This window comes from Podarcis filfolensis (assembly GCF_964270895.1).
Source record: "Podarcis filfolensis genome assembly, chromosome: 10".
In the NCBI taxonomy this organism is placed as follows: Eukaryota; Metazoa; Chordata; class Lepidosauria; order Squamata; family Lacertidae; genus Podarcis; species Podarcis filfolensis.
In genome coordinates, this window is record NC_139612.1 from 6,382,773 (window position 1) to 6,406,910 (window position 24,138).

General features: G+C 42.0%; 1 protein-coding gene across 4 annotated transcripts in view; it reads right to left on the minus strand.

Moving 5' to 3' along the window:
* Positions 1-24,138, minus strand: part of RELN (reelin) — a 291,904-nt gene that overhangs the window by 50,997 nt on the left and 216,769 nt on the right. For all 4 annotated transcript variants that reach the window (XM_083574837.1, XM_083574836.1, XM_083574839.1 and 1 more), the window contains 13 exons: positions 22,414-22,571; positions 21,345-21,552; positions 16,960-17,036; positions 12,569-12,727; positions 11,466-11,654; positions 11,096-11,369; positions 10,038-10,178; positions 9,753-9,930; positions 9,523-9,607; positions 8,619-8,801; positions 7,317-7,488; positions 7,041-7,143; positions 1,895-2,124 (listed from right to left, as the gene is read on the minus strand). In XM_083574837.1, the coding sequence (XP_083430963.1) occupies positions 1,895-2,124; positions 7,041-7,143; positions 7,317-7,488; positions 8,619-8,801; positions 9,523-9,607; positions 9,753-9,930; positions 10,038-10,178; positions 11,096-11,369; positions 11,466-11,654; positions 12,569-12,727; positions 16,960-17,036; positions 21,345-21,552; positions 22,414-22,571 (2,157 nt within the window). The remainder of the gene's footprint in view (positions 1-1,894; positions 2,125-7,040; positions 7,144-7,316; positions 7,489-8,618; positions 8,802-9,522; positions 9,608-9,752; positions 9,931-10,037; positions 10,179-11,095; positions 11,370-11,465; positions 11,655-12,568; positions 12,728-16,959; positions 17,037-21,344; positions 21,553-22,413; positions 22,572-24,138) is intronic.

A 24,138-nucleotide genomic window follows, 5' to 3' on the forward strand; every position in this document is an offset into this window, starting at 1 on the left:
TAAAGTCTAAAATATGCTCATGCTTTTATGGCACAGAGTATTGGTAGGCAAAGCAAAGCTTGTGGGATGCATCCAACCTGCCATATTCATCCTACAGCCCACCTAACCATGTGTTGATACCTTGCTTGAAATTGCAATATAAAAACTACAAAATATATCATACAATTAAGAATAAAAACAAACCAATAATTCCCCCCTCTCGAGGCCTGGTTGAAGAGGAACGTTTTTGCCTGGCGCCTAAAGGTGTATAATGAAGGCGCCAGCTGAACCTCGCTGGTGAGAGCATGCCACAAACAGGGAGCCACTGCAGAAAAGGCCCTGTTCTCATGTTGGAACTAATGACACCAGCCAGGCACCCTCGCTGCATTGTTTTAGAAGTCTGCTAAAAACTTATTCATTTCAAAAAGGCTTCCAAGACATATAATTTAGTTTTTGGCAATTGTTTTTTTAAAGTTTTATTGATCTTACCAGTTTCATTGCTAATTACCATATTTTTCCATGTATAAGACTAGGTTCCCCCCCTAAAGAATAATGTCAAAAATTAGGGGGCGACTTATGTACAGATACATCTCTCCCCATTTTCTTAAATCTGAGTCCCCCCAAATAGGGGGGGGGCGTCTTATAGATGGAAAATACGGTATCTTATGTCTATTTCTTTTTTGTGTGAAATTTAGCTGTGTTTTATTAATAGTTTTATTATGTATAACAACTCAGAGAGTTGGATGACTAAATAGTTTCTCAAACCTTCAGAATAAACAAATACTGCAAAAGAAAAAAAAAAACTATTCTGCATCCATGCTGAAGTGCAGGCAAATAAGTTACGTGCCAGAGAATGGTATTCATCTGGGTCTCTTCTCCAGAAGGATTACTCAAGGAGTATAGAAATGCTTTGTGATTTTGGGTTGGAAAAGCAGATATGCACAGTTAAAGGCTTTCCAGACATTCAGATGTTAACAATAATCAAAGATGCATGCACATATTTAAAAATTAAATCTTTCATTTAATTATTCAACATCAGGGTTTTTCCCCCCAGACTTTGTTCCAGTTCCTCATATATGATCATATGAGCTGCTGTGTTTCTCTACCAAATATGAGGTCACTTGCCCAGTGGGAACGCTTTCTCCTGTGGCAATCTCAAAGCTGGTTATCACGATATGTTTTAAAGACACAGGATGTTTCATATGAGTGTCTCCAGTTGCCAGAAATGATCCCTAATATCCTGAGTGATACATGCACCATGGCTCTGAGACAAGTCTATGGCTTTCATAAGTTTCATCATTCACAGGCCTGGTTCTGAATTGGACTGCAATTCAAACATGACATCTCCATGGCATTTCAGGCTTGATTCAGAGTTTCTTATATCTTTAAAATATAATGCAAGAAACACATGTAATGTATAAACTGTGTGCCATCAGCATAATAATGATACCTTGCTCCCAGCTCTTAATGACTGCTCCGAACAGCCTCATGTAGATGTTAAATAGCACTGGGGGGCAGGTAAGTACCCTGTGCACAGGGTACCAAGGAGCTGGGAGCCGAGAAGCACTCATCCAGTGCTACTCTCTGTCCATGGCCCTGAATATAAAAACAGAACCATCATAATATGGTGCTTCCAATACATAGCCCACTGAACTGGTCCAGGAGAACACCATGGCCAATGGTATCAAAAGCTGCTGAGAGACTGAGCAGAAGTTAACAATGTCACATTCCCCTGTCCCTCTCACAATAAAAGGTCATCCATCAGGGTGATGTTTTTCGTGCTTTGTAAATCACCTGGAAGCCACCTGGGTATATAAATATACAAATAACCAGCCAGTCTTTGTGTACTAAAGAGCAGTAGTGCTGAAAAACGGATATAAAGAGAAAAGCTAGGTGAGCAGTGTCAAGTACTTACCCGCAAAGGTGTAGCTTTCCAAAGTGGATGACTTCTCTTCTCCATCCCTGGGTCGTTCCGGCATAATAAGTGCTGCTTGGATGATACTCTGTAGAGCATAGAGAACTGAGGTAGCTGCTGCTACTATAACATAAAGGAAGAAGCAGGTGCCAGGTTGCCCCCAAATCTCGGGAGAATTCAAGTTTCACTGGGTCAGCAGATGAGCTATCAGTGGTGCATCCAATATTAATCTGAAGTAGAATAAAACAAAACCTAGAAGATTGCATGGCCTACATTTATGGATGCTTTGCCACTAGCCAACTCTATAAAAAGGGTGGATCCCTGGGCCAGAGGTTCAGAAGGGACTGTGTCTCCTGCTGTTCCCACTTAAGTAGGGCTTATGGCTACTGAGTCTTCTTTTCTTGCTCCTCATTGCCCTGTGCCATTCAGGTCTCTGGGCTGGCAGAAATATTAATACTGGCAGAGTGGGCAGAATTCTAGATCTCTGCAGGTGTCAACACCCACAGACCAGAGACATCATCCCAAGTGCTCAAACGCCATAACAGGGGATGAAGTTACAACATGAGCACTCCTTTCCCAGTTGTGCCTCTTGGAAGATCAGAGTGTTTTATTCATATCTGAAGGAGATAGGGAGAGCAAGACGGACAGAGCAACTATCTCCAACTAAGTTCTGCTTATAGTACTCGTTGAAATTAATGGGCTTAAGTTAGACAAGGTCATTGATTTAAACAGTTCTATTCTGAGCGGGGCTAGTACTGGATACAACTCAGATCAGTTATCCTGACCTCCCTTCCCAAAGAAATGTGTCTCTATAGGTTCCCAATGGAAGTCTTTACAAGAGAAAACTCATTAATTTCTCAAGAGTGTATAAAAATCTGCCCCACACATCACATTAGTACCACTTAGTTACCTTCAAATGTTAAAAATGATTGGAGAATTATTACACAGCAGAATTATAGTACCTAGCCAGTAGGAAGAAGCAAGTTAACTGAAGAAATTAAGGGTGCAGGTTCATTGGCTGATGGGCATTAGGGTAAGGTGAAAGATTTCAGAAGTGCAGAGGCATATGGAATGCTTTTGCACATTGTAGAAAGGCTCGGTTGAAAAACTGCTCTGCCAGCGAAATTCCTTTCATGGGTCCCTCAAAATCCAGTGGATTGTTGGGCAGTATGAAGAAGAGCACATATACACCAAATTCTGAACCACAGGATTCCACAGATACACTCACAAACATGCCAGAAATCTATGCAAGGACCAGACCTGATATAAGTAATTGCCCTCCCATTGACTCCAATGGGAGGCAGACGATGAATGGGAGGCAGTTAAATGAATTCCACTCTCCTGGTGCTATACTTTTTCTATCCCTCTCCTGAGCAAGGGATGGCTTGGATGCAATGGAACTGTACATTTCCCAGCCACAGCTTTAGCAAAGAAAAAAAAAAATAGTTCCAATGCCAGAGAAACAAGAGAATAAAATCCTGTGCCACATTATGTGCCTTGCCTTTTGAGAGTCCTCTTTCAGGGAACAGCTATAACAGTGCACAAACAGTTGTTTACATAAACTTCTAAAATACACCACTTATAGCTTTACAAAAGTAACCTTGATACTACTGAGAGGCATTGGTTCCGGGGGGGGGGGGTCTGTGTGTAAGGGCAAAATAATGCAAAGCCAGGAACCGTGAGAAGTGCCCATCTCCCATGAGGTGGAGGGCTGCTTACCGGGCTCCGAGAAGGATGTGTGATGGCTCTGGAGGTTTCCCAGGGCCCTTCAATGACCTTCCCAGAGCCTGGTAAGCAAGGAAAACCCACTGGGGGTGGGGGTGGGGAGGTAAATAAATAAATGGGGATTGGGAAAAGGCTAAGGTTGCAATCGTGTATGTAAAGTAAGAATAAGTTATGACCCCTTGTATTGTGGAAAAATGTCCACTTTGTTCCTACCTTTCCCCTGAGCTCTTTGAGGCAAGAGGGAGATATAAATGTGTCTGATAGACAGATGAATAAATAATGTACTGAACTAAATAGAAAATGAAACTATTTACGGTTGAAAATGTTAAATACTGAATATTAATCAGCATAATGCACATTAGTTTTCCATAACTAGGTCAAACACCTACTGATCTGGAATCCAAGAGACATGGTACAGCAGATCAAGTTCTTTGAATCCAGGAGTGTGGAATGGCAACTTTTACTGCATTATGCATAATGACTTCATGTTTATCAGCCTGTTCCAAGACCTCAGCTGAAGACATTTAATTTTTATAAAAGCAAAATGCCTTCGCCAGATGCCAAGATGTGTGTGCAGGTCTTATGGGGTAAGCGCACTGAAGAGTCATTCATGTCTGAATGTGACCTCAAAGGCATTTGTTGAACAAGCTTTTAATCTATATTTTAAAACAGAAAACAGTTTGCATTCTATATATTATTAATTAGTTGTCATGACAAATTGAAATGTGCATGAATACACAGCCAAAGCAAATTTTCTAGGAATACACAAGGCGTACGTTCAGCTGCTTCTTAAATGCACAACAATGTGCTGTGACTATTGATGTTCTGCATGTGCTAGCTGTATACAAATAAATGTGTGTAACCAGAGCTGTTTTTCACTATGAATGCTTCCCTTATTCTCTTATAGTGGCAATGGTGTCCACCTGAGAGGTGCCAGAATTGAGTTCTGCCAAGTTCTGGTTGAAAAAAAGCCCTGTGGGAAACGCACTTTGGTTGCAATTTTAAATTTAGACTCTCCAAAAATATACTAAGTCGTTCTCAGAGTACACCCAATGAAATCAACGGGCTCAAGTTAGTAACAATTGACTTCAATTAACTTAGAAGTCCATTGATTTCAATGAGTCTGCTCTAAGTATAATTTAGATGGTACATAGTACTTGACAACAGAAATATACGTTATGACAAGCATGAAAACAGTGCTTCTCCCATCCATTTATAATGCATATACAGTGGTACCTCGGGTTAAGTACTTAATTCGTTCCAGAGGTCTGTACTCAACCTGAAACTGTTCTTAACCTGAAGCACCACTTTAGCTAATGGGGTCTCCTGCTGCCACCGCGCCGCCGGAGCACAATTTCTGTTCTTATCCTGAAGCAAAGTTCTTAACCTGAAGCACTATTTCTGGGTTAGTGGAGTCTGTAACCTGAAGCGTATGTAACCTGAAGCGTATGTAACCCAAGGTACCACTGTAAATATAATGACACAAATATATTGCATATTTCTTTGCCCCACAATATCAAACAATGTGGAATGGGAAATACAAAATTAGGTGGTAAAACTAGACACACACAGACACACTTGTTCCCTTTATGGAAATTGTCTTTTTGCGCTTTTATAGGCTTGGATCCAGAGAAGCACCTCACACACCTGAAAAGTACCTCCACCTCCCCAGTCTAGCTTTCTGTGCAGTTCTGTGTTTCATATGAATCCATTCAAGAGTGTCTCCTGAACATCAGGAGAGGCTTTTCAGGGAGTTTGGGAAAGGGCTGCCAGGGACCGTCACCCTATGCCTAGCCATTCCACCGGTGCCTCTCCAGATCCAAACTGTGTTTTGTACGTGTGTCTATATGAAAGGGCAGACTTACATTTTTTGGGGTGCTGAAGCTTGAACTTTTATGGGGCCCCCTTTGCAACCAGCAACAAGGTCTGGGTAACCACTGCTATCGTCTTCAATCGGGATGTTACGTGACAGATCACCAAACCTTTGCAACATCTCTGCTACTGACTCTCAAACTTTGGGATTGTTGAAATATAAACCAATTTTTTAAAAAATAATCAATTTGAGTTGTGCAACTCAAATTGGGTCTAATGGACTCAAAAATTTTAAGCCGTGTGGACTAAATTCACTTCTGGGACCCCTCCAGCATTAGCAGCCCTGAAGCTTAAACTTCATTAGTTTCATAGATCTTCCCCTATCTGTATATAAAAAAGGGGGAAATGTACAATGAGATGACATAGCGTGTTCTCCTTCATGGAGAGCACGTGTTGCGGTGGGGGCCGCCAGGACACTCCAAAGTTGGGGGCGGGCTAATTGATTGTTGGCCACTGATGTGATTGGGGCTTCCCTTGTTGTTGGGATGAAGTTAATGTTGCCATTTGTTGATTGACAGCCAGAAATGCTAAAACTCCTTGCATGAGGCTAGGGCTTCCTCTTTTCGCCCGTGCATTGGATTGCCCGTCCCCCCCTCCCTAGAATTAGGGTTGTTCGCTTTGACCTTGCTATGCCTGTCATGGGGTCGTCTGCTCTTGGGGCAGGGGCCTGGTAGGAATTTTGTCCATCTGGCTGATTGGCTGGGGCCATTTGGTTTTTGCCTACTGCGTAGCAAATCGTCACAACTTGTAAGGTTGCGGTTAGGCATTGGTTTATGGTTTGGTTGGTTGAGGGGCATGGATTGGCTGTGCCTGCTCCTCTAATGCTGCTGCTGCAAGGGATTCCGTTAAAGCAATCGGGGGCTAACTATTGCCTGTCCACTCTGTCAAGGGGGCTTGGGCCATAGCAATGACCTCCTGGTTGCATTTGGGGAGGGCTGAGGGCAGGTTCCCTGCTCCGTCGCTACTCCCAAGTGTATTCCCCTTTTCTGACTTTCGCATCGTGCGGAATGTCAGTCTGTCCCCCATGGTGGGGGCAGATAGTCACAACCAATGCCTAAGCAACCACTCACATTTTTGTATTTTAATAAAGTTGTGGCCAAAATTATGCCAAAAACCTTAAACAAAAAATTCTGTGTGGTGTGTGAGTTATTGGGGTGGGCTGGGGACCTCAACACGCAACACAGCACCAGTGGGTTTTCTAATACATTGGACAGAACAAACTCAATATGGAAAGCCTTTTTTTCATCTACATTCTCCCGTCATTCACAACTTTCCCCTAAGGATACTGTAATGAACTATAATAACTACAATATAAAACGAGGAATAACGGGTCAAAATATTACAAAGTTTAGGTGAATGCATACTACGAATATAATTCTTTCCTTATTTCCATATGGGATTGGACTAATTCTAGAGATTCACATAGATTACATTAATAGGATTCCCTCCACTACCCTTTAATAACATATAAGAGAGGTAGGGAAATGTCAAAGCAAGACTAGCATTGACTAACACTCAATAAGCAGGAGAAGAACATAATGATAAGTACCTCAAATTGGATTATGGTGTTCTCATTCACGTTTAAATCCCTTGTAGTAATTGAATGTTCCCCAACTTCATTTGAAACAAATACCATCGCAGAATCTTCCTCCCTATTAAGAGAAACCAAAGTGATTATTTCATAGCTAAATTATTAACATACATTTTATATGTTTATTTAACTTACGAGAGGATAGCACATTCCACTTTTCTAGCATAAATGCACCACTATTAGTAAGTGAAACTTTCTTTTGGAATAGTCTTGGACATATTTGATGATACGTACGGTGCTCCTTTTGAAGAATATGGACAATAAAGCCCGATGTTGCCACCGGGATAGAAAAACCAATTGTCTTCCTTTGGACCAAAGTCGAAGGTATCCAGCAGGATTACAGGATTCTTAATGTTGTTTCCATCAATAATTAAATCATCTAGAATCCAGATTTCTTCTTTCTTACCTGGGAAAATAAACACCTATGTTGCTACTGATTTAATTGTTCTAGAACAGGAGAAAATAATTACACATGATAAGTTACCTCTAGGGTTGGAGGAATCTGTCAAATTCTGTTTTTCTCAGTTTCTTATATTTCCTTTCTTAAATGCAGTTCTCCACATTTCCACACCAGATTGCAAATTATTTTTAAATGACCTCGTAAAAATTCAGCAGCATTTTAGTGCAAATTTATCCCAATATACACTTGTTTGTATGCAGTTTTGCCTACAAAGGAATTTCCCCTTAAATAATGCATTTTTAATTTTTTTTTAACCAATATATGCATATTATGGACACTTCTTTTCACCAATATGCATTTTTGTACACATTAGTTGGTTGGAGAACTGCGTCACAAAATTCAAAGAAGTGTAAATGTCAAAGTATATCTGTGTTTTGGTTTTCATGTTATTTTGAAAAGGTTTGCTTTTAAATGTGAACTGAATTGATTTTGTTCCCCTATCCCAAATCATCACTATGCTTAACCTGTTTTTTCAAAAAATGTATTAAGATGTTACCATGCGACATAGTTTTCCTAGTAACAAACGTGGTACGTATGGGTAATTGTAGCCTGGCCTGAGGAGAAATCTTTAACTTATCTCTCTCTGTTGGGTACATTAGCTCAGGCACATCAAATTCATAACTAGTAACACCTCTTTGCTAGCCAGTCTCTGATGAGGTCTCCTAAGCAACCCCTTCACTGAGGACTGTGATTGGTTACTGATGACCCTGGATCCCTATAATCAGCTTTGGGTTAGCCAACAGGAAACCCATGGGTTTCCTGCTCCTTGTTGCCTCCAGCTCTGTGTCTCACCCACACATATTTGTCCACTTCCTGGATTGTCTTTCATATGTACAAGATAGGAATGTTTTGCTCATTTATTTATTCATTATAGGGATTTTTTACTCCACCCTTAAAACAGTTCCCAGGGAAGCTTTCAAAATACAGATGTCGAAGTTTAATTTTATAACATGCTGCAGGATTCCAGGCAGTATATAAATGAATATAACAGAGCAGAAGCCCCGTATAATCACACCATTTGAAATTAAGTAAAAAACACACACAATTATATACGATTTTGTATTATTTCTCATTACCACTGTTATAAGGCTGCCAGAGCCTGAACCGTGTAGCATTGGTTCGTGCTGCATATGGAAGCGGGATGTTAATGAAGAGAACGTCTGTTGTTTGAGTAAAATAAAACTCATCTATCAGGTGCCAAGTGACGCCCCCATTGATGGAATACTGAAGCAGGACAGAATGAGACCTCTCTGGGGTACCTAGAACAAGAGGGAGGAAATCATAACAACTATGTAAAAATCACTGCGAGAATGAGCTGTTGGGCAGCATACTATGGTTACGGAGCTATGAATGAGGTTTCAGATTAAAACACGGTTCAAGTAGATTTACAAAGAAACCCTAGTCTTGCCAATTTGCAAAACAAACAAACAAACAAACAAACAAACAAACAAACACCCACAGTAAAACAATATAAGCTACTAATCCAGGGCTCTTTAAGGGAGGGTCAAAGATCAAGAGAGGACGGAGAAGGGCAACATGCAGTACTGGCCAAAAATGTGACTCCCAATCTCTTAGAACAGGCATAGGCAAACTCGGCCCTCCAGAAGTTTTGAGACTACAGTTCCCATCATCCCTGACCACTGGTCCTGTTAGCTAGGGATGATGGGAGTTGTAGTCCCAAAACATCTGGAGGGTTGAATTTCCCTATGCTGTCTTAGAATGACACTTTTTCACTGTCACTTATGGCTGCAGGTTTCTTTGCCGGGGGGGTGGGGCGGGGCTCCTAGAATATGGAGTTGTAGTCATTACTTGGTCAACCATCCTGTAGCAAAATATGCTAGTGGAAAACCGACCTGTGTTATTTTGATCATCAGTGCCTCTTTGGTTCTGCCCGCAAGAATGACAATAGTCTATGAATTACCCACAGTTTTTCAAGTTAGTACGGATTATAATATTTACAGTAATAAATCATTACCTTACCTTTGGCTAAGAATTTGAATGAAAACTGGATGTACATTGTATTAGTACAATCTAAATCTCTTGAAGCAAGCATTCTCAGCCCTTCCTGTAACAAAAGACATGAAGAAGTTATTTTTCTTTTCTTTTTCAGGAGGACAGATCAAGGATTTCTATAATTTAATCTTGCTAAACAGTTTCAAGCAGGCGTTGGAAAAACAACCAAAACATTTTGAACAAGAATAACTTCTAACCCCTTTAAAGATGAGAGTTGTTCCAGATTTGATGGTGTCGCCATTCAGGTTCCCTCTCTCAGCTCCGTAGACCTCAGGCCAAAGGTCAGGGTGAAGGTTGCCATTGAAGTCATCTTTCAGAACAGAAGGGAGGGGAGCAGCCGGGACACAGTAAGGGCCTCCAAAACCTCTGTCACACCTGAAAACAAATTGTGGGGGGTGGTTGGGAACAATATCCACTGACTAATGAGACATAATCTTTACATCACCAAGAAGCAAAAGGGCATGAAACATTTGTCTCCTTACACACAGCGGCCAACATCGCAGATCCCGTGGCCTGAGCACATCCAAGGACATCCAGTGGCCAGGATGACATTGTCAATAGCCCACATATCCCCACCAGGAACATAATTATGTTGAATCCATCTGAAGCGCGTTCTGGGAGATCTGGGAATCGCAAACAAAAATAAAAATTAAGAGCAGTCCCGCTGCTATTGGAGAAAGAGGAAATGGGGGGGGGGGGCGGAATCTGTCAATTTCAGTTTTCCAAGTTTCTCATTTTCCAATCTTAAATATGGTTCTCCACAACTTGCAGCAATCAGCTATACAAAAAGCTCCTCGTGAAAATTTATCAGCATCTTAGTTCTAATTTCTTCTAATAAACGCATTGTGGCCCTCCAAACCAGCAGAGAGGGAGAACGAATCCATAAATGACGGTGTGCAGGGGGGAGGTGTCCCACTGACTTTTGCTTTTGTGCCACTTACTTTTTCCTGTGGTCCCACCTGCTGCCACAATTATGTGCCCCTGGGCACTCCCTCCCCACCAGGGGAATGTGTCCCTTAAGTCTGAAAGGGTTGCCTATGCCAGGACCACACTTATTTCTATCAAATCATGCGCATATCTTTTTAACACCCTTAAAAAATAAAATCCAAACCAATAGTTAACTATCCCAAATTGTGCTTATATGAGGTGCCCCATATTCTGGCAACCTAACCTTTTAACTTTTAAAGCAAGAGGAACACCACAATTATGTTTATCGTCTCATCTAGTTCTCCCCTTTTAGTCATGGGATAATGACTTGCTTGGCTCTGAGGAAGATGTGAGATGTGACCATTTGATTTGGCCAAAGAATAGTTACTTTAACCTTGAAGCATGGAGAAAAATGTCCTTTGCTCTAGGGTGGCCCTCTCTGTAAACAGTCCTGTGCATTAAAATAGGGTTTGTGGTTAAAAGCATCCTTAGGAATCAATCATTCACAGTTTCTGTTACGGTTACGTGAAAAAATTGAGCTAAATTCTACACTTTCTTTCACAGCAAAACAGTAAAGGGGTGGAGGAAGCCTGAATAAGATTGTAATTCTTACATCGTTGCAGGTGGGAGGGAGATGGTAACTCGCTTCCAGTTCTGAAACCTTTCAGAAGTGTAAATTGAGCTCTCAGTGTAATGCTGACATCCTATCTTGGGAGGAACGCACTCTTCGGTCACCAAATGCCAGTCTCTCCCATTGTTTATGGAATACTGGAAGTAAATACTATGGGAATTGCTGAATGGCTTACTACAGCCCATGTTCAGCTCAAACTGCATGAAGGTGGAATCAGACACATGGAAATCCCAAGTCTCAGCATAACGAGATTTTCCTAAAAAGAGTGCAAGGAAGAAAACCATTTTACTTAAAATTCATTTTTTAAAAAGAAGCTGTAGTGTGTTTGCATTTTACTAAATGAGAGCCTTACCTGTATTTTCACTGAATATGAGAGCTGTATCCATAGAGAGGCAATCAATATCTACTTGACCCCCTTGGACCCTGTACCAGTTAGCTTGTAAATCGACAGAGCCATCAAATTTATCTTGAAAACCAGTCTGAGAGCTGTCATTCATTCCTACAAGGACATCATCCAAAGCCCACTGCGCTGAATGCTTCCCTACAAACAAATAGAAATATTTGGTCATTATTTCCCCACACTTTATGTGGGGGGGGGCAACTAATTTATGAGGTGGTTGGACCAGATGATTCTTGGAGGTCCTTCCAACTCCACGATTCTATGACATACCGTATTTTTCGCTCTATAGGACGCACTGGACGATAAGACGCACCTAGTTTTGGGGGGAGGAAACAAGAAGAAAAAAATTCTGAACCCCAGAAGCCAGAACAGCAAGAGGGATCTGGCTTCTGGGATAGCCTCTTGCTGTTCTGGCTTTGGGGACAGCCTGTGAAGCCTCCGCAGGGCAGCGGGGTGAAGGCACCCCGCTGCCCTGCGGTGGCTTTGCGCAGCTAACCCCAAGCTAGAACAGCGAGATGGAGCACTACGCTGCGCTCCGTCTCCCTGTTCTGACTTTGGGCTTAGCCGCGCAGCCTGCATTCGCTCCATAAGACGCACGCACATTTCCCCTTACTTTTTAGAAGGGAAAAAGTGTGTCCTATAGAGCGAAAAATACGGTAGGTCTAGTGAAAAATCTTCATCCCAACTAAGAACTTGGTCTGTCTGAGTTGAGATGGCCAAGAAGGCAAAACAGGAGTGGAAAGCTTGGTGACAGTAGGAAAAGATATTTCATAATCAAATGTGGGAATCCAGGGCACATGTGGAGATTCATGGTACAATTAGTTCACTGTACAATTAAACATACTTGAATTAGTAAACAATGAACAAAACCAATGGACCTTAAACATATGTACCCTAATATTTGAACACACCAAGGGTTTGTTTTGCCAGTGTTTATTGAACAGACATGTTAATGTTCATTAAACAAAATTGTATCTTCCCTAGCCATTACTAGGTCTTAAAACTTACATACTAAATTGGAATGGTAAAGGTTCATAATAGTGTTAAACACATACCATGTTGAGGTTGCCACCATCGGAAAGCGGTGGCTGGTGTTTTGGCCTCACGAGGCAATTCTATGGATACAATCTGCGGTTCTAAGAAAGACATGAAGTCCAGTTCTCGCAGCAGATACCAGCTTATTCCATTGTCATTTGAATATTGAACTACAAGCCCTGTACATTAAGATGGAATACAGTAATTTAGTCAAAACCCTGCAGAAAACCTAGGAGCATAGGCCAATCTTCACCAGTGGACACCGAAGACAAAATTTAAGCAACTCTTTCATAAGTTCAAGTTCAAGGTAAGCTTGATTTGAAAAAAATTCTCTCTTTTAAAATGAAAACTTATGAGCTTGGACAAACTATTTGCTTTCTGATAAATCAGCACACTTAAAAGCTTTTCATCTATTGCAACATAAACAAAGATTTGGCTCCTATTAACCTGTTTCACAGAACTTGGAACTTTTCTGAACTCCTCTTGCCCCACTAAAAAATCAATTAAATTAAACTACATATTATAAAACGTGTTTTGATGAATTTTGAATGGTGAATTTCAAATGGCAGCTGTGTTTTGGTTCGCATATTGTTTAGGACAGTGCAAATTAGGTAGGTTCACCTTTCTTTGTGAACTGAACTAAATTTATCCCGTTATCCCTGTTTTCACATCAACAAAGCAGCAAGATTTATTCCCTCACTCCGACATATCGCTGCAGAAGTGGAGCAGGTATAATAGTAATGCTACAAGGGAAGCCTGCTGCCATTCCTCTTTAAAACAAATACCCACTGCAAGTTTTCTAGTCAATAATTTATTATTGATAATGCTAATTTGATTTTAAATCCATAAACACAAATTAATACCTGCATCTCACCAGCGAGGCATCTATACTTCACAGATATGAGTACTCTGCGGAAGGATTTAGGGAGATTTACATTTGAAGTGGCAGCATTACACGGAGGCTGAGAGATGTCTGTGAGCTGAGAATCACATAGGGAGTCGGGGCTTTTGGGCATTATGGTTTAAGAGTTATAGGAGAAGATGGGGTTAGTTTTGCATTTGTCTCTAAAGGATTGGTTCCATGGTGCTGGCAGCATAATGGAGTCCAGCCTTTGGGACTAAGCACAAAATCACACAGAGGCAATTTGTAATCTACCATGCATGCAATTTTGAGTTCATGCATAATTAGTCTTTTATCAGTGTATGGTCATATACATAAAACCCATAAAAAAACAGAGGGGTACTGTTGTGATAACTTGGTTTGGGAATTAATAACCACGCAGAATTAATAACCCAGCAGCAGCCAAGAATCAATGCTTGAATTACTTTTCAAGTAATGCAGTACTTTTTCTGTCATGACAACAGATAAATTGTGGCTTTTAAAACATTCTAATTTTCATTCTGTATGATGCTGATATGTTTGACCTATTTCTCCCTAAAGACAGGAGCTCTTTACCATGAAAAGTTAATGTTATATTTCTACAATATTCATATGGAATATTCAGTGGCCCTCAAAGTGTAAAATCATAGGATGTCAACAGGCTCTGGTAGAGGATATTACAGAACACTGCTCTGCTTTTTGCAACGGAACTAAAAACTCACCCAGATGTTACTTTTACGATGAGAACAGGCATCCCAGTGAACACCCAACTTCCTAGCCATTTTGTGAGGCTATAAGGTGAATTTCTTTCTCAACGGCAGCAGCTGGCAAAGAAACTCACAAAATCATGGTCTTGTCTCACATAGTCAAGGCCACTTTCTTGCAAGTGAGGAGAAAATGGACTATGCAAATGGAGTAGAGGGCTATCAATGTCTGCTAGCCAAGATGACTCTGCAACCACAGAAGGCAGCCATGCTTCTGAATACCAGCTGCTGGAAACCACAGGAGAGGAGAGTTCTCATGTCCTCAAATCCTGCTTGCTGGGTTCCCACAAGCATCTGGTTGGACACTGTGAGAACAGGATGCTGAATCAGATGGTCCATTGGCCTGATCCAGCAGGCTCTTACTATGCTATTGTGCTGTTCCTTACATATGTAGTTCATTTGGCCTCAGAGTATGACCAACAGCAGGAAAGCTGCCACACAGATAACAATTCTCTGTGGCGAAAGCAGTATTTGTGCTCAGATTGTTTCACGTGAGGCCGTGCTGTGTGTTTTTACTGCTCAGAATTCAGTATTATTTGTTTCAACTACACAGGCACAAAAAGAGAAAGAGCTCAACCAAAGCAAAAACTGAGCAGCGTAAAAATTAAATATAAACGTTAGTATAAATAATACTTCCCCCAACTTCAGTTTTTATGAGGTGAATCAAGAGTAACTCCATTAATTGAAAGACCATAGAGTTTGGGACTCGTATAGCTAGGAAATAAATGTACATTCGTCTTTATGCCTACTTTGTCAAAATGCTCTCATACATTGGATCCATGTATGCGCAGGGTCAGGCCCAGAAGCCTATCTGCCCCATTATACACCCTGGTTTGCCACAGCCCAACGCTAGCAAAATATAGCCTAAGCTGTTGCAGTAGCTGGACGTAGGAAGAGGTTAATTTCCTTCATGAGCAGAAATCACCCCATGGGTGAGCTGATCACAGGTGCAAGGTCAACTCAGCCAGTTGCCCAATTCTCCAACTATATCTGTGATTAATGCATGGCAGCCAGTTCAGTAGCTGTTCAGTGTTGTGCTTTGATTATTTGAAGTTACTTAGAGCAACGGCAATACTTTGTATCTGTATATATCTGTTCAGGCATCTCCCCACTTGGGCGCAACCGTGTCTATGTGTGGTGCAGGGATATAAATGAATAAACCAATTCTAACCTGAAATGGTGGGAGAGAGATGGAAATTCCTATGTGGCTTGTGAGGAGATCCTCCCCAGAGCCTGAAGAGGATGTTGTGAGCCAAAAGTCTAGGAAAAAAGACTCCAAGGGTTCCAAAATGGCACACAGACACAGGAGTTCTCACTGCTGCCAGCCTACACTGCTGAACAGCTGTTGGGCGGGCAGCTGCATGTACTGCAATTAACTCTCATTTCGCTTATGTGCACAGGGGTCCAGAATGTAATCCCTGTGTAAGTGGAGAGTTGCTTGTATCTGAAAAAGCCTACAAGCTGGATCTTATTTTTCTGTGTGACCCTCAGCTTATGTGGGGCTTATGTTCTGGGATCAAAGTGTAAAGCAAAAAATTGTATTGACAGAACACATTGGGTTCAATGGCGGGTGGGGTTACCAAAGTCTTTTTTTCCAGAATGCCCGCCCCCTTTTGCTTTAAATTATTTTGCCAATCGCATAAAGTCAAATGCACATAAATTGTGAGTTACTCGTGTAACTTTGTCCGGAACTGTTTTGCTGAACCTATTCCTTCTACAACAGTAAAATATTTGGACCTTACTCTGCTTCTGTGTGGTGATTGGTACTGCAAGCAAGATCCACACATGCACTGTGTGTGCATCTTAGACCAGATTCCAAAAACAAGCATCCGCAGAAAGGAAGACTTTCACATACAACTGTATGTGCAATGGCACTCACATGATCTGGAATCTCAATTGCACAAGATTCCAGATCGCATGGATGCCTTTGTGCATGCCCCAAAGCTTCCTCATTGCAGTGTACACAATGTGCACCAACATCAGGAGGCATATCAGCTTGCATGACATAGAAGCCAGAATGGAAACTATTAAAAAGGATAGTATTAGGATTCGACAGCAGTGGTTACTATGGGCAGGGAGTAGGATTAGCCCCTTCCCTAGTGTTTCATTGACTGTATCCCTTAGTGGCCAAGCCTCATTGATAGGGATCACACTCAGGTGTGAAATGTGTATCTGCCCTAAAAAATCAAACAGATGGGCATTTTGCTAGGGTCAAATTATTGACAAAATAATGGGTTTCTGTCAGGGAACTGCCATCGGAACTAGCGGAGGAGGCGAGGCTCCACAGCGATGCTGGAGAGGGGCCAAGCAGGGAGAGAGGCAGGTCTACGGCTGGGGAAGAAAATCAGCGCAACACCAGGGATAGAGGGGGGCCAATGGGGGAAGCAGAGAGGGGGCTCCAGGACTCTTTGCAGGAGACCAGCGAGGAGAGCACAGGTCCTCCGCTGCCCACACCCACCCTGCGCAGAAGACTTCCGCGCAGGGAAAGTAGGCGGCGACTTGGCGTCAAAGAGCTTCTTTGCTGGAAGAGGTTTAAGAAACGCCCACTGACAGATTCTGCCAGCGACTGAACAGCCACGGAGTGGATGGCTGTCCAGCGAGAAACGGTTTAACCAGCCAACCTAGCCCAGAGCGGCGGTAACGTACGCACAAGCAACCCCTAAAGCCATTACAGTTTCCATATGTCTTTCACAAAAATTAAGACACAATATCAACAAGACAGTTTTAAATATGTGAAAACTTACAACTAAATAAAAATCGAGTTTACCTTCATTTCTGGCTCTGGGTTTGTTGCAGCCTGTGCCGATTGTTTTGCTTCCAATTTGTACATAAAACTGAACTAGTCTGTTAACAAAAATGTTGAACATTTCTTTTAGGGGATGAAAAATCACACACACAGCATAGTTAAAGCCTCAAGCAGGGGTTCCCAATAGGTAATCTGCGGACCCCAGAATATCCACATAACCCACCCAGGGGGTTCTGTGGCACCGTTCACATAACAAAAACTACCATAGAGATATCATATTTTCAAAAGTAGGGGGGCCCATGGCTTGGCTTTTGAAAAACAGGGGTCCGCAGCACTTAGCTAATTGGGAACCACTGGCCTAGAGGATAGTATTATCAGACACATTTTCCTAGCACATGATTTCTCTTTAAAACGTAGTTTGCATAGACCTCTGTTTAGCTCTTCCTATTTAAAATTGCTTCAAATTTCTACTAGCCTGGGATGCCATAGGCTTTATGGGAAAGGACACCTTTTAGGTGTTGCCACTAAACAGCAGTCTGATGCCCTTTACTCCTCTGGGGCTTCTACCCCACTCCATTTTATTGGTATTAGAATTACTTAGTGACAGGAGTCCATTCCCTGTCTCGCCTCTTCACGTAGCTAGGAAATTGGCAGAGTTGGGGGATGGGGGAGAGAAGCAGCTGGCGCAGGAGAGGGGGCTGGGCTTTAAAAGTTTATGTACTAAAACATAGCTCTTTTTCTAAAATACAGTGGTACCTCGGGTTAAGTACTTAATTCGTTCAGGAGGTCCATACTTAACCTGAAACTGTTCTTAACCTGACGCACTACTTTAGCTAATGGGGCCTCCCGCTGCTGCCGCGCGGGAGATTTCTGTTCTTATCCTGAAGCAAAGTTCTTAACCTGAAGCACTATTTCTGGGTTAGCAGAGTCTGTAACCTGAAGCATATGTAACCCGAGGTACCACTGTATGAATGCATGGTTTTCAAACATATCCTATAGTGAGGCTGCAATCCTTTACACACCTGGGAATAAGGAAGACCCACTGAACTTAATAGGACTTGTCTGCATTAAATGTCTACTCCAGAGAGGTGCTTAGAGCACATTGCATAGCACCCACTCACACATGGCACCAGGAAATAAATATAAAATTCAGCCCAAACCCAGAAATGGTGGGAGAGAGCTAGAGAGTCCTTGTGGCTTGCAAGGAGATCCACTCCCCTGAGCCCCAAGAGGACATCAGTGAGGGAAGCCCCAAAGAGACCAGAGGCACAGCGGGGTTTGTTCGCACTGCTCAGCCTCCCCGCCTAACAGCTGATGTGCCAGGTAGCACAGCAGCAGCCACTTCCCCCCGCATTCTCCAGCCTCCTGCCAGCCTCAGAGCTTCAATCCTAGCTGTGGATATTTTTGGATACAGTATTTTTGGTACAGGTTGGAAAAAGAGCAGCAGAGAGGGCATTTAAAGAGTGCTTAGAGGGTTCTCCCCACTTTATGCGATTTCAGTTATGCATGAGAGGGCCTGGTGCGTAACCCCTGCCTAAGTGGGGGGATGCCTGTAATACAAAGGATACAAAAACAGGTGATGGTCTTTTCTTGGACACAGTGATTTTTGCCAGTGTTCTCCAGGGAGGTCAGTCCTTATGCCGACCTGTTTCCCATTCTGCCTGGTGCAAAAGGGATCAGGTACCAAAGAAACCCATTTCCCTTTGTTCTCTTAATTTTTAAATGACTGTTTTGTGCCACTTTCCTGTTTTTCACAATTGTGCAAACCTCTGCCAACCTTTTAATTAATATTTCATATTAATTAAAATATCACACCAGGTTGTTTTGCTGGGGTTTTTTTTGTTCAGTCATCTTATATCATCACTTTAATTTGTTTTGTTATAATCAAGTAGAAATGGAAATTAACACAAACGTAGTTATAAACATGGAGATTGTGGTGAGCTGTGTCAAAGGGCAAAGTTTCTTTTGAGATTGCATCAAATGTTATATATTTTGTTTTAACAGTAATTTCCTCAGGGACTATCCATTAGACTTTGACCACTTCGTAAAAACTTAACTACCAACAATGAATACAATGTCTGCATATTGCCCTTATGGAGTGAAATGATGTCTAGCTACAAATTTTGATTTAAATATGCTTACAAAGCAAGCCAATGGAGGTCCGTGTGGAGGGGTACAGATATGTTCTTTTGCACTGAATCAACCAGTGCCTAAGCCCACCTTCTTGCATCAGCCAGGGAAGAAGATGGAGGGGAACAACTTGTTCCATTGTTCTTTCTGCGGCATTTACAGCTATGTGGGGCCAGGGATGGAGCTAGGTCAGGTTTTCAGCCACTTGGGGGGATATGTTGGAGAAATAAGAGGGCTTGGGACCCCAGCATATCCCTTTCCAGTCCCCACCACCACTGGAGCCCTGGCCGTGGCGGAGGGATGATGTTGGAGCTTGGCGCTGCCTCAGCCAGAGGGTATCCAACTGTAGGTGAGATCTTCTGACTCATCAACTGCCCTTCTGTAGCCCCTCAACTGCCCTCTCAGGATTTATTGCACTGCTTTCTTAATTTTCTTTTTTCAAATAAAGTCTTTTAAAACTTCAGGAACACAGAGATTTAGAAATAGAAAAATACTTTTTGACAAGACTAGTCTATCTGTGGTGATTTGAGTCTGCAAAAAAAAATAGGAGAGACTCTTCTGTGGCCATTAGCTGCAGAATCTGCAGCACAGATGAAAGCTTAGGTGGTTACAGCTAACAAGCCAGATGTCATCTGCTGGGGAACAAAAAACCCACCCCTTTTGCAATGCTTATCTAGCCTCTGCAGCTGTCAGGTAGCTCCCATATGTGGCTGCAGTGACTGATCAGACAGAGAACAAAATCATAAGCGATAGCCATTAAGAATAGAATAAAATTTCGTCTGGACAGCCTATTGGCAGCCCACAAGACAGAATTGCTACAGGCAAAATTCTCAGCCATTCAAGAAAGGTAATGAGGTGACTGAGGACAGACCTGGAAAGAGTTTCTTCAGATAGGGCTGGAATGGTCCCCTGTCTGAAACCCCAGAGAGCCTCCGGCAGTCAGTGTAGACTGGCAGTCACTGGCAGTCAGAACTAGTGTTATGCAAGAAGCATCACAGCATTGAGTGGGACAGAATGCATAGCCTGCTTAGGAAGACTAATACAACCATCAGTATCCCAGAAACCTAATCATGCTGGAAATTTCATGTTGGAATGGAGGTCTGTGAAATTGTACCACTAACAGTTGTATAGGATTTTGGCACCTGCATATTGTCATAGAGAGGTGTCATTAATAGGTCACTAGTAGCTTGCTTTTATTATTCTTTATAGAAAGACCTGGGTCTGCAGGGTTTAAGGCAGGGAATGGACACAAAAAGTTGATGAGACAGAAGTTGGCCAGGTAGTCAACAGCAGTTCAGGTACGACATCCTTTGTACCAAAATTAATTGGCTTTTCAATAGGGTGTGTTGCAAATGTAGCATTATTTCTAAATAAAACTGTCTTCTCTGTTTCTGTGGTCATTGCAGAATGTTGATCAATTGAACCATGAGGAGTACAGTGCACCAACACTCTGGAATCTGTACTCTGGTCTCCTCCTATTTCCAACTTTTCTATGCACCACCGTCAAGAGATTCCTCAATTGACATTTGTGCACTGATGCAAACAAGGGCACAGAACAAAGTATTCTTGGTGGCTGTTCTAATGCAGCACACATGGACATGAAGAGGCTTGCTAAAGTCTGAGAATCATCCACACACAATATAATATAGTCCTGACAGAACTGGCATTTAAAACAGACTGGGCTTAAGCAAGCTGAGCGTGATTTCGCTGTATGTTTGAAAAGAAAGCACTTTGGTCTTCAAAATGCACATTGAATGAAATATAACTGTCTGTTCTAAATATAGCCAGAGTTTTTGTTCTGAATTTTAACAAGTTATTTCACTTTGGCTCTGATGATATACCCACTGCAGTAGCAGATGGCAGGGTGTGGCAGCAGTCTTTATCTAGCCTCCAGGCACATGATCACTATTGCTTTCAGGGAGGGACAAGCCAGTGGGGAGGTCAGTTCTATGCAAATGCACGGGTAGAGTTCATATAGTGATCCTGCTGGTGCGTTTGCACAGTGCTGACCTCCCTGTCACCGTGCCCTTCCAACTCTCCCTCCTGCTGCTGACAGGTCAGCTAAATGCCATTGCTTCACCATGTAGTACAAAAGCTATTTTTGAGCCAAAGTAACTTTATATCCCTCAAATTATTGTAACTCTACATAAAAAGCAGGTCTTCAAAATCCTTGTTTGTTTGAGAAGTATTTGAAACTTGTTCATTGTTCTGCAAAATTAATGGCAAAGTAAGGTCAGTATTGCCCACAGGTTTTAGAAGCAGAATATACAACTGACCTGATGCTTGTGGTGTCCAGAGGGACAGTTCTTGCTTCCCTTTTGCCAGGTCCATTGAAGTAAAGAGATTTTCCATCACTGAGTATTCCACAACCATTCCCAACTTGCCCTCCAGTTATCTTGTACCAGAGAGGGCTCAGCTTCCTCTCAAACCTGTCGAACATCTCACTGTGGTTAGGTACATTAGATACACAGGTTCCATGTGAAGCTTCAGATGGGGAAGAAAAAAATATGGGAGATTCTTTGTTGAAATAGTGCTGGGTAGCAAAGGTCAATAAACTGGCAAGCAGCATTACGTGAATCACATGTATTAGTTTCTTCTGCAGAAAGCTCAGGGGTGATAACATTTAGTCATTTTTGTAAACACCCCACTCTCCTGCTCCTTAAGGTTCTCTCTGACACCAATTCTCCCCCTCAAAGTGGAAGACATCCAAAATGAACACTGGCATTGAAGTGTGTTGCAAGGAGGAGCAGGCGATGCTATTGTTCAAGAATCTTTTAACCTTTATTGAGGACTCAGAAGAGAAGCCCAACATTTTTCTGGGTACTTTTTTCTTTAGGAAAAGAAAAGAAGGAAAGCAAAGCATTGCAAACATAATCTTTCACAGAAGCTTGTAAGAAGATCCACACGATGCTACGGTCCAGCAAGCTGAATATATGTGAATATAGCCCTAGCTGGAGATGGAAACTTGTATATAGAAGTTAGAACTGGGCACACAATTCCATCACTCATTCAGCTATGGAGCCTGCATGTGTGTAGTTCTCTTGTAAAAACTGTGCTAGCGAGCTGATCAGCTGTTTGGCAACAAGAGCAGGAGGCTGGATTTCTGTTCCCTCTCCTTGCCAAACAACCAGTCAGTCTCAATGCTGATTCTCCCAGATGGCAACATGCACATAGATATAGCTGCTGTGTGCATGAAAAATTGGTTTCAGACGCCACACACTGCCACAGTTACCAAATATAATGTTTAGTTCCCTCTTCCTTCCCCAAATATAAACACAGTCAAATGAACGAACGGAATGTTATGTATTGATATCCACAGCAATTCTATATAAACCAATGTCTTACCTGTATAACCCAAGTCACAAAAGCAGACTCCAGAGATACAATCCCCGTGCCCATTGCAATAGTTGGAACAAGGCTCTGATATGTATACCCCATCTAAGCCAAAAGGGGGTACACTCTTTTGTGAACTGCTCTCTTGGATCCAGCGGAATCTGGTTTTACTGTATGGATAGAAATATTGAAAGCAGAAAACTGCATGGAATGCCAGAAAGATACACTATATTACACAAGCTCTCAAAGTAGATACCACATAGTAAGAAGAACTCTGTGATAACAGGAATAAATTTAGTCTTCAAAAAGATGTGCATGCACTGCTACTAAACATTTACCATGAGGCAATGGTCTGCAATGCCTTGCACACAATGCAGATGTACATAGTATTTATTTGTACACAGGTATATGCTTATATGACTAATATTAAACAAAACTTGTTATAAATTGTTAAAATGATGGCGACCCAATTGAACTACATTAGTGCGGCAAGTCTAAATGCAGCCATTCATGAAACTAGGTGAAGCTGCAGTTTGTTTTTGTCTGATTCAGATAATCTTCCCACCAGGTGGAGTGATACTGGCTCTATGTGCCCACCCACCCTGTCACTGGGCATGACTGCTTTGCCTCCAGGACTAGTCTGAACTCATGTAGATATTAGATTTTATGTATTTAAGCCATATGTAAGTCTAACACCAGTAGTCCAAATTGCACAACTGATTTGCCCTGCAAATCGCCCATGTTATTGACTATATGTATGCTGGGCCTATACAAACATTTTATCAGTATATGGATGTGCAGCAGTAGTACAGGTAGGCGAGTTCAATGCTGTACTTTCTATTCTGCACAAAGTCAATAATCTAAACTGGGCATGTGTGCCATGAAACTGGACGAGCCCAGAGAATGGTCAGTGGTGCAAGGTGCGCTATAATCCCTGAAGTTAAATATATGGTCTTGGCCAGCACGAGGCTGGGAAAACCAACTGCAAAATCTATGCATATTTCTCTGAGTGGCTTGGACTCATGAGACAAGCATAATAAATAATTCCATAATGTATTAAAACTTGGAAGCAAATTCCATTGTTATTAATGGAACTTACTTACAAGGGAATATATTTAGCACTGGGATGTAAATCTGTCAACATATAACAGTTACAGTTGACACATTGAGAGAGGTAACAGAACCCCATCTGTAATGGCAACGAGATGAATTTAATTATGCCGATCCGCACTCTTTTTGGGTTGGGGGATGCTGCTTCGATTTTGCTTCCTGTTCCTGATTATTTTGCAGAACATAATGCTAAACAGACTGCCGCTACTGATTTGGTGCTATTTGTGTTGGGCAAAGCAAACTCGTTAGTGTCGGCTTTGTGTGACTTGGCACTTCTGTTTGTTGGTTAATTAAGGGGAAAATACTTAAACTGCAGCACACACTGATTATTTGATACATTCTCACCATGAAGACACCAGCTCCCCCTGCTACACAGCATGCCATGCACTGTAAATATTTGTTAAGGCAGTAACAGAAGGAGCCAGTGTGAAAACTCACACACACACATTACAACAAAATATCTTGGCCACTACTGCTAGCAAAAGAGAAGAGAGGGGCAGGAAAACACATGAAATGAGCATGCACAAGGATGTGCATACGTGCTTGAGTCCCAAGATAAACTCCTACCTATGTCACACACTTTTTCTTTGAACAAGGCATTTAGGCTGTGATTTGCCCATCTCAATT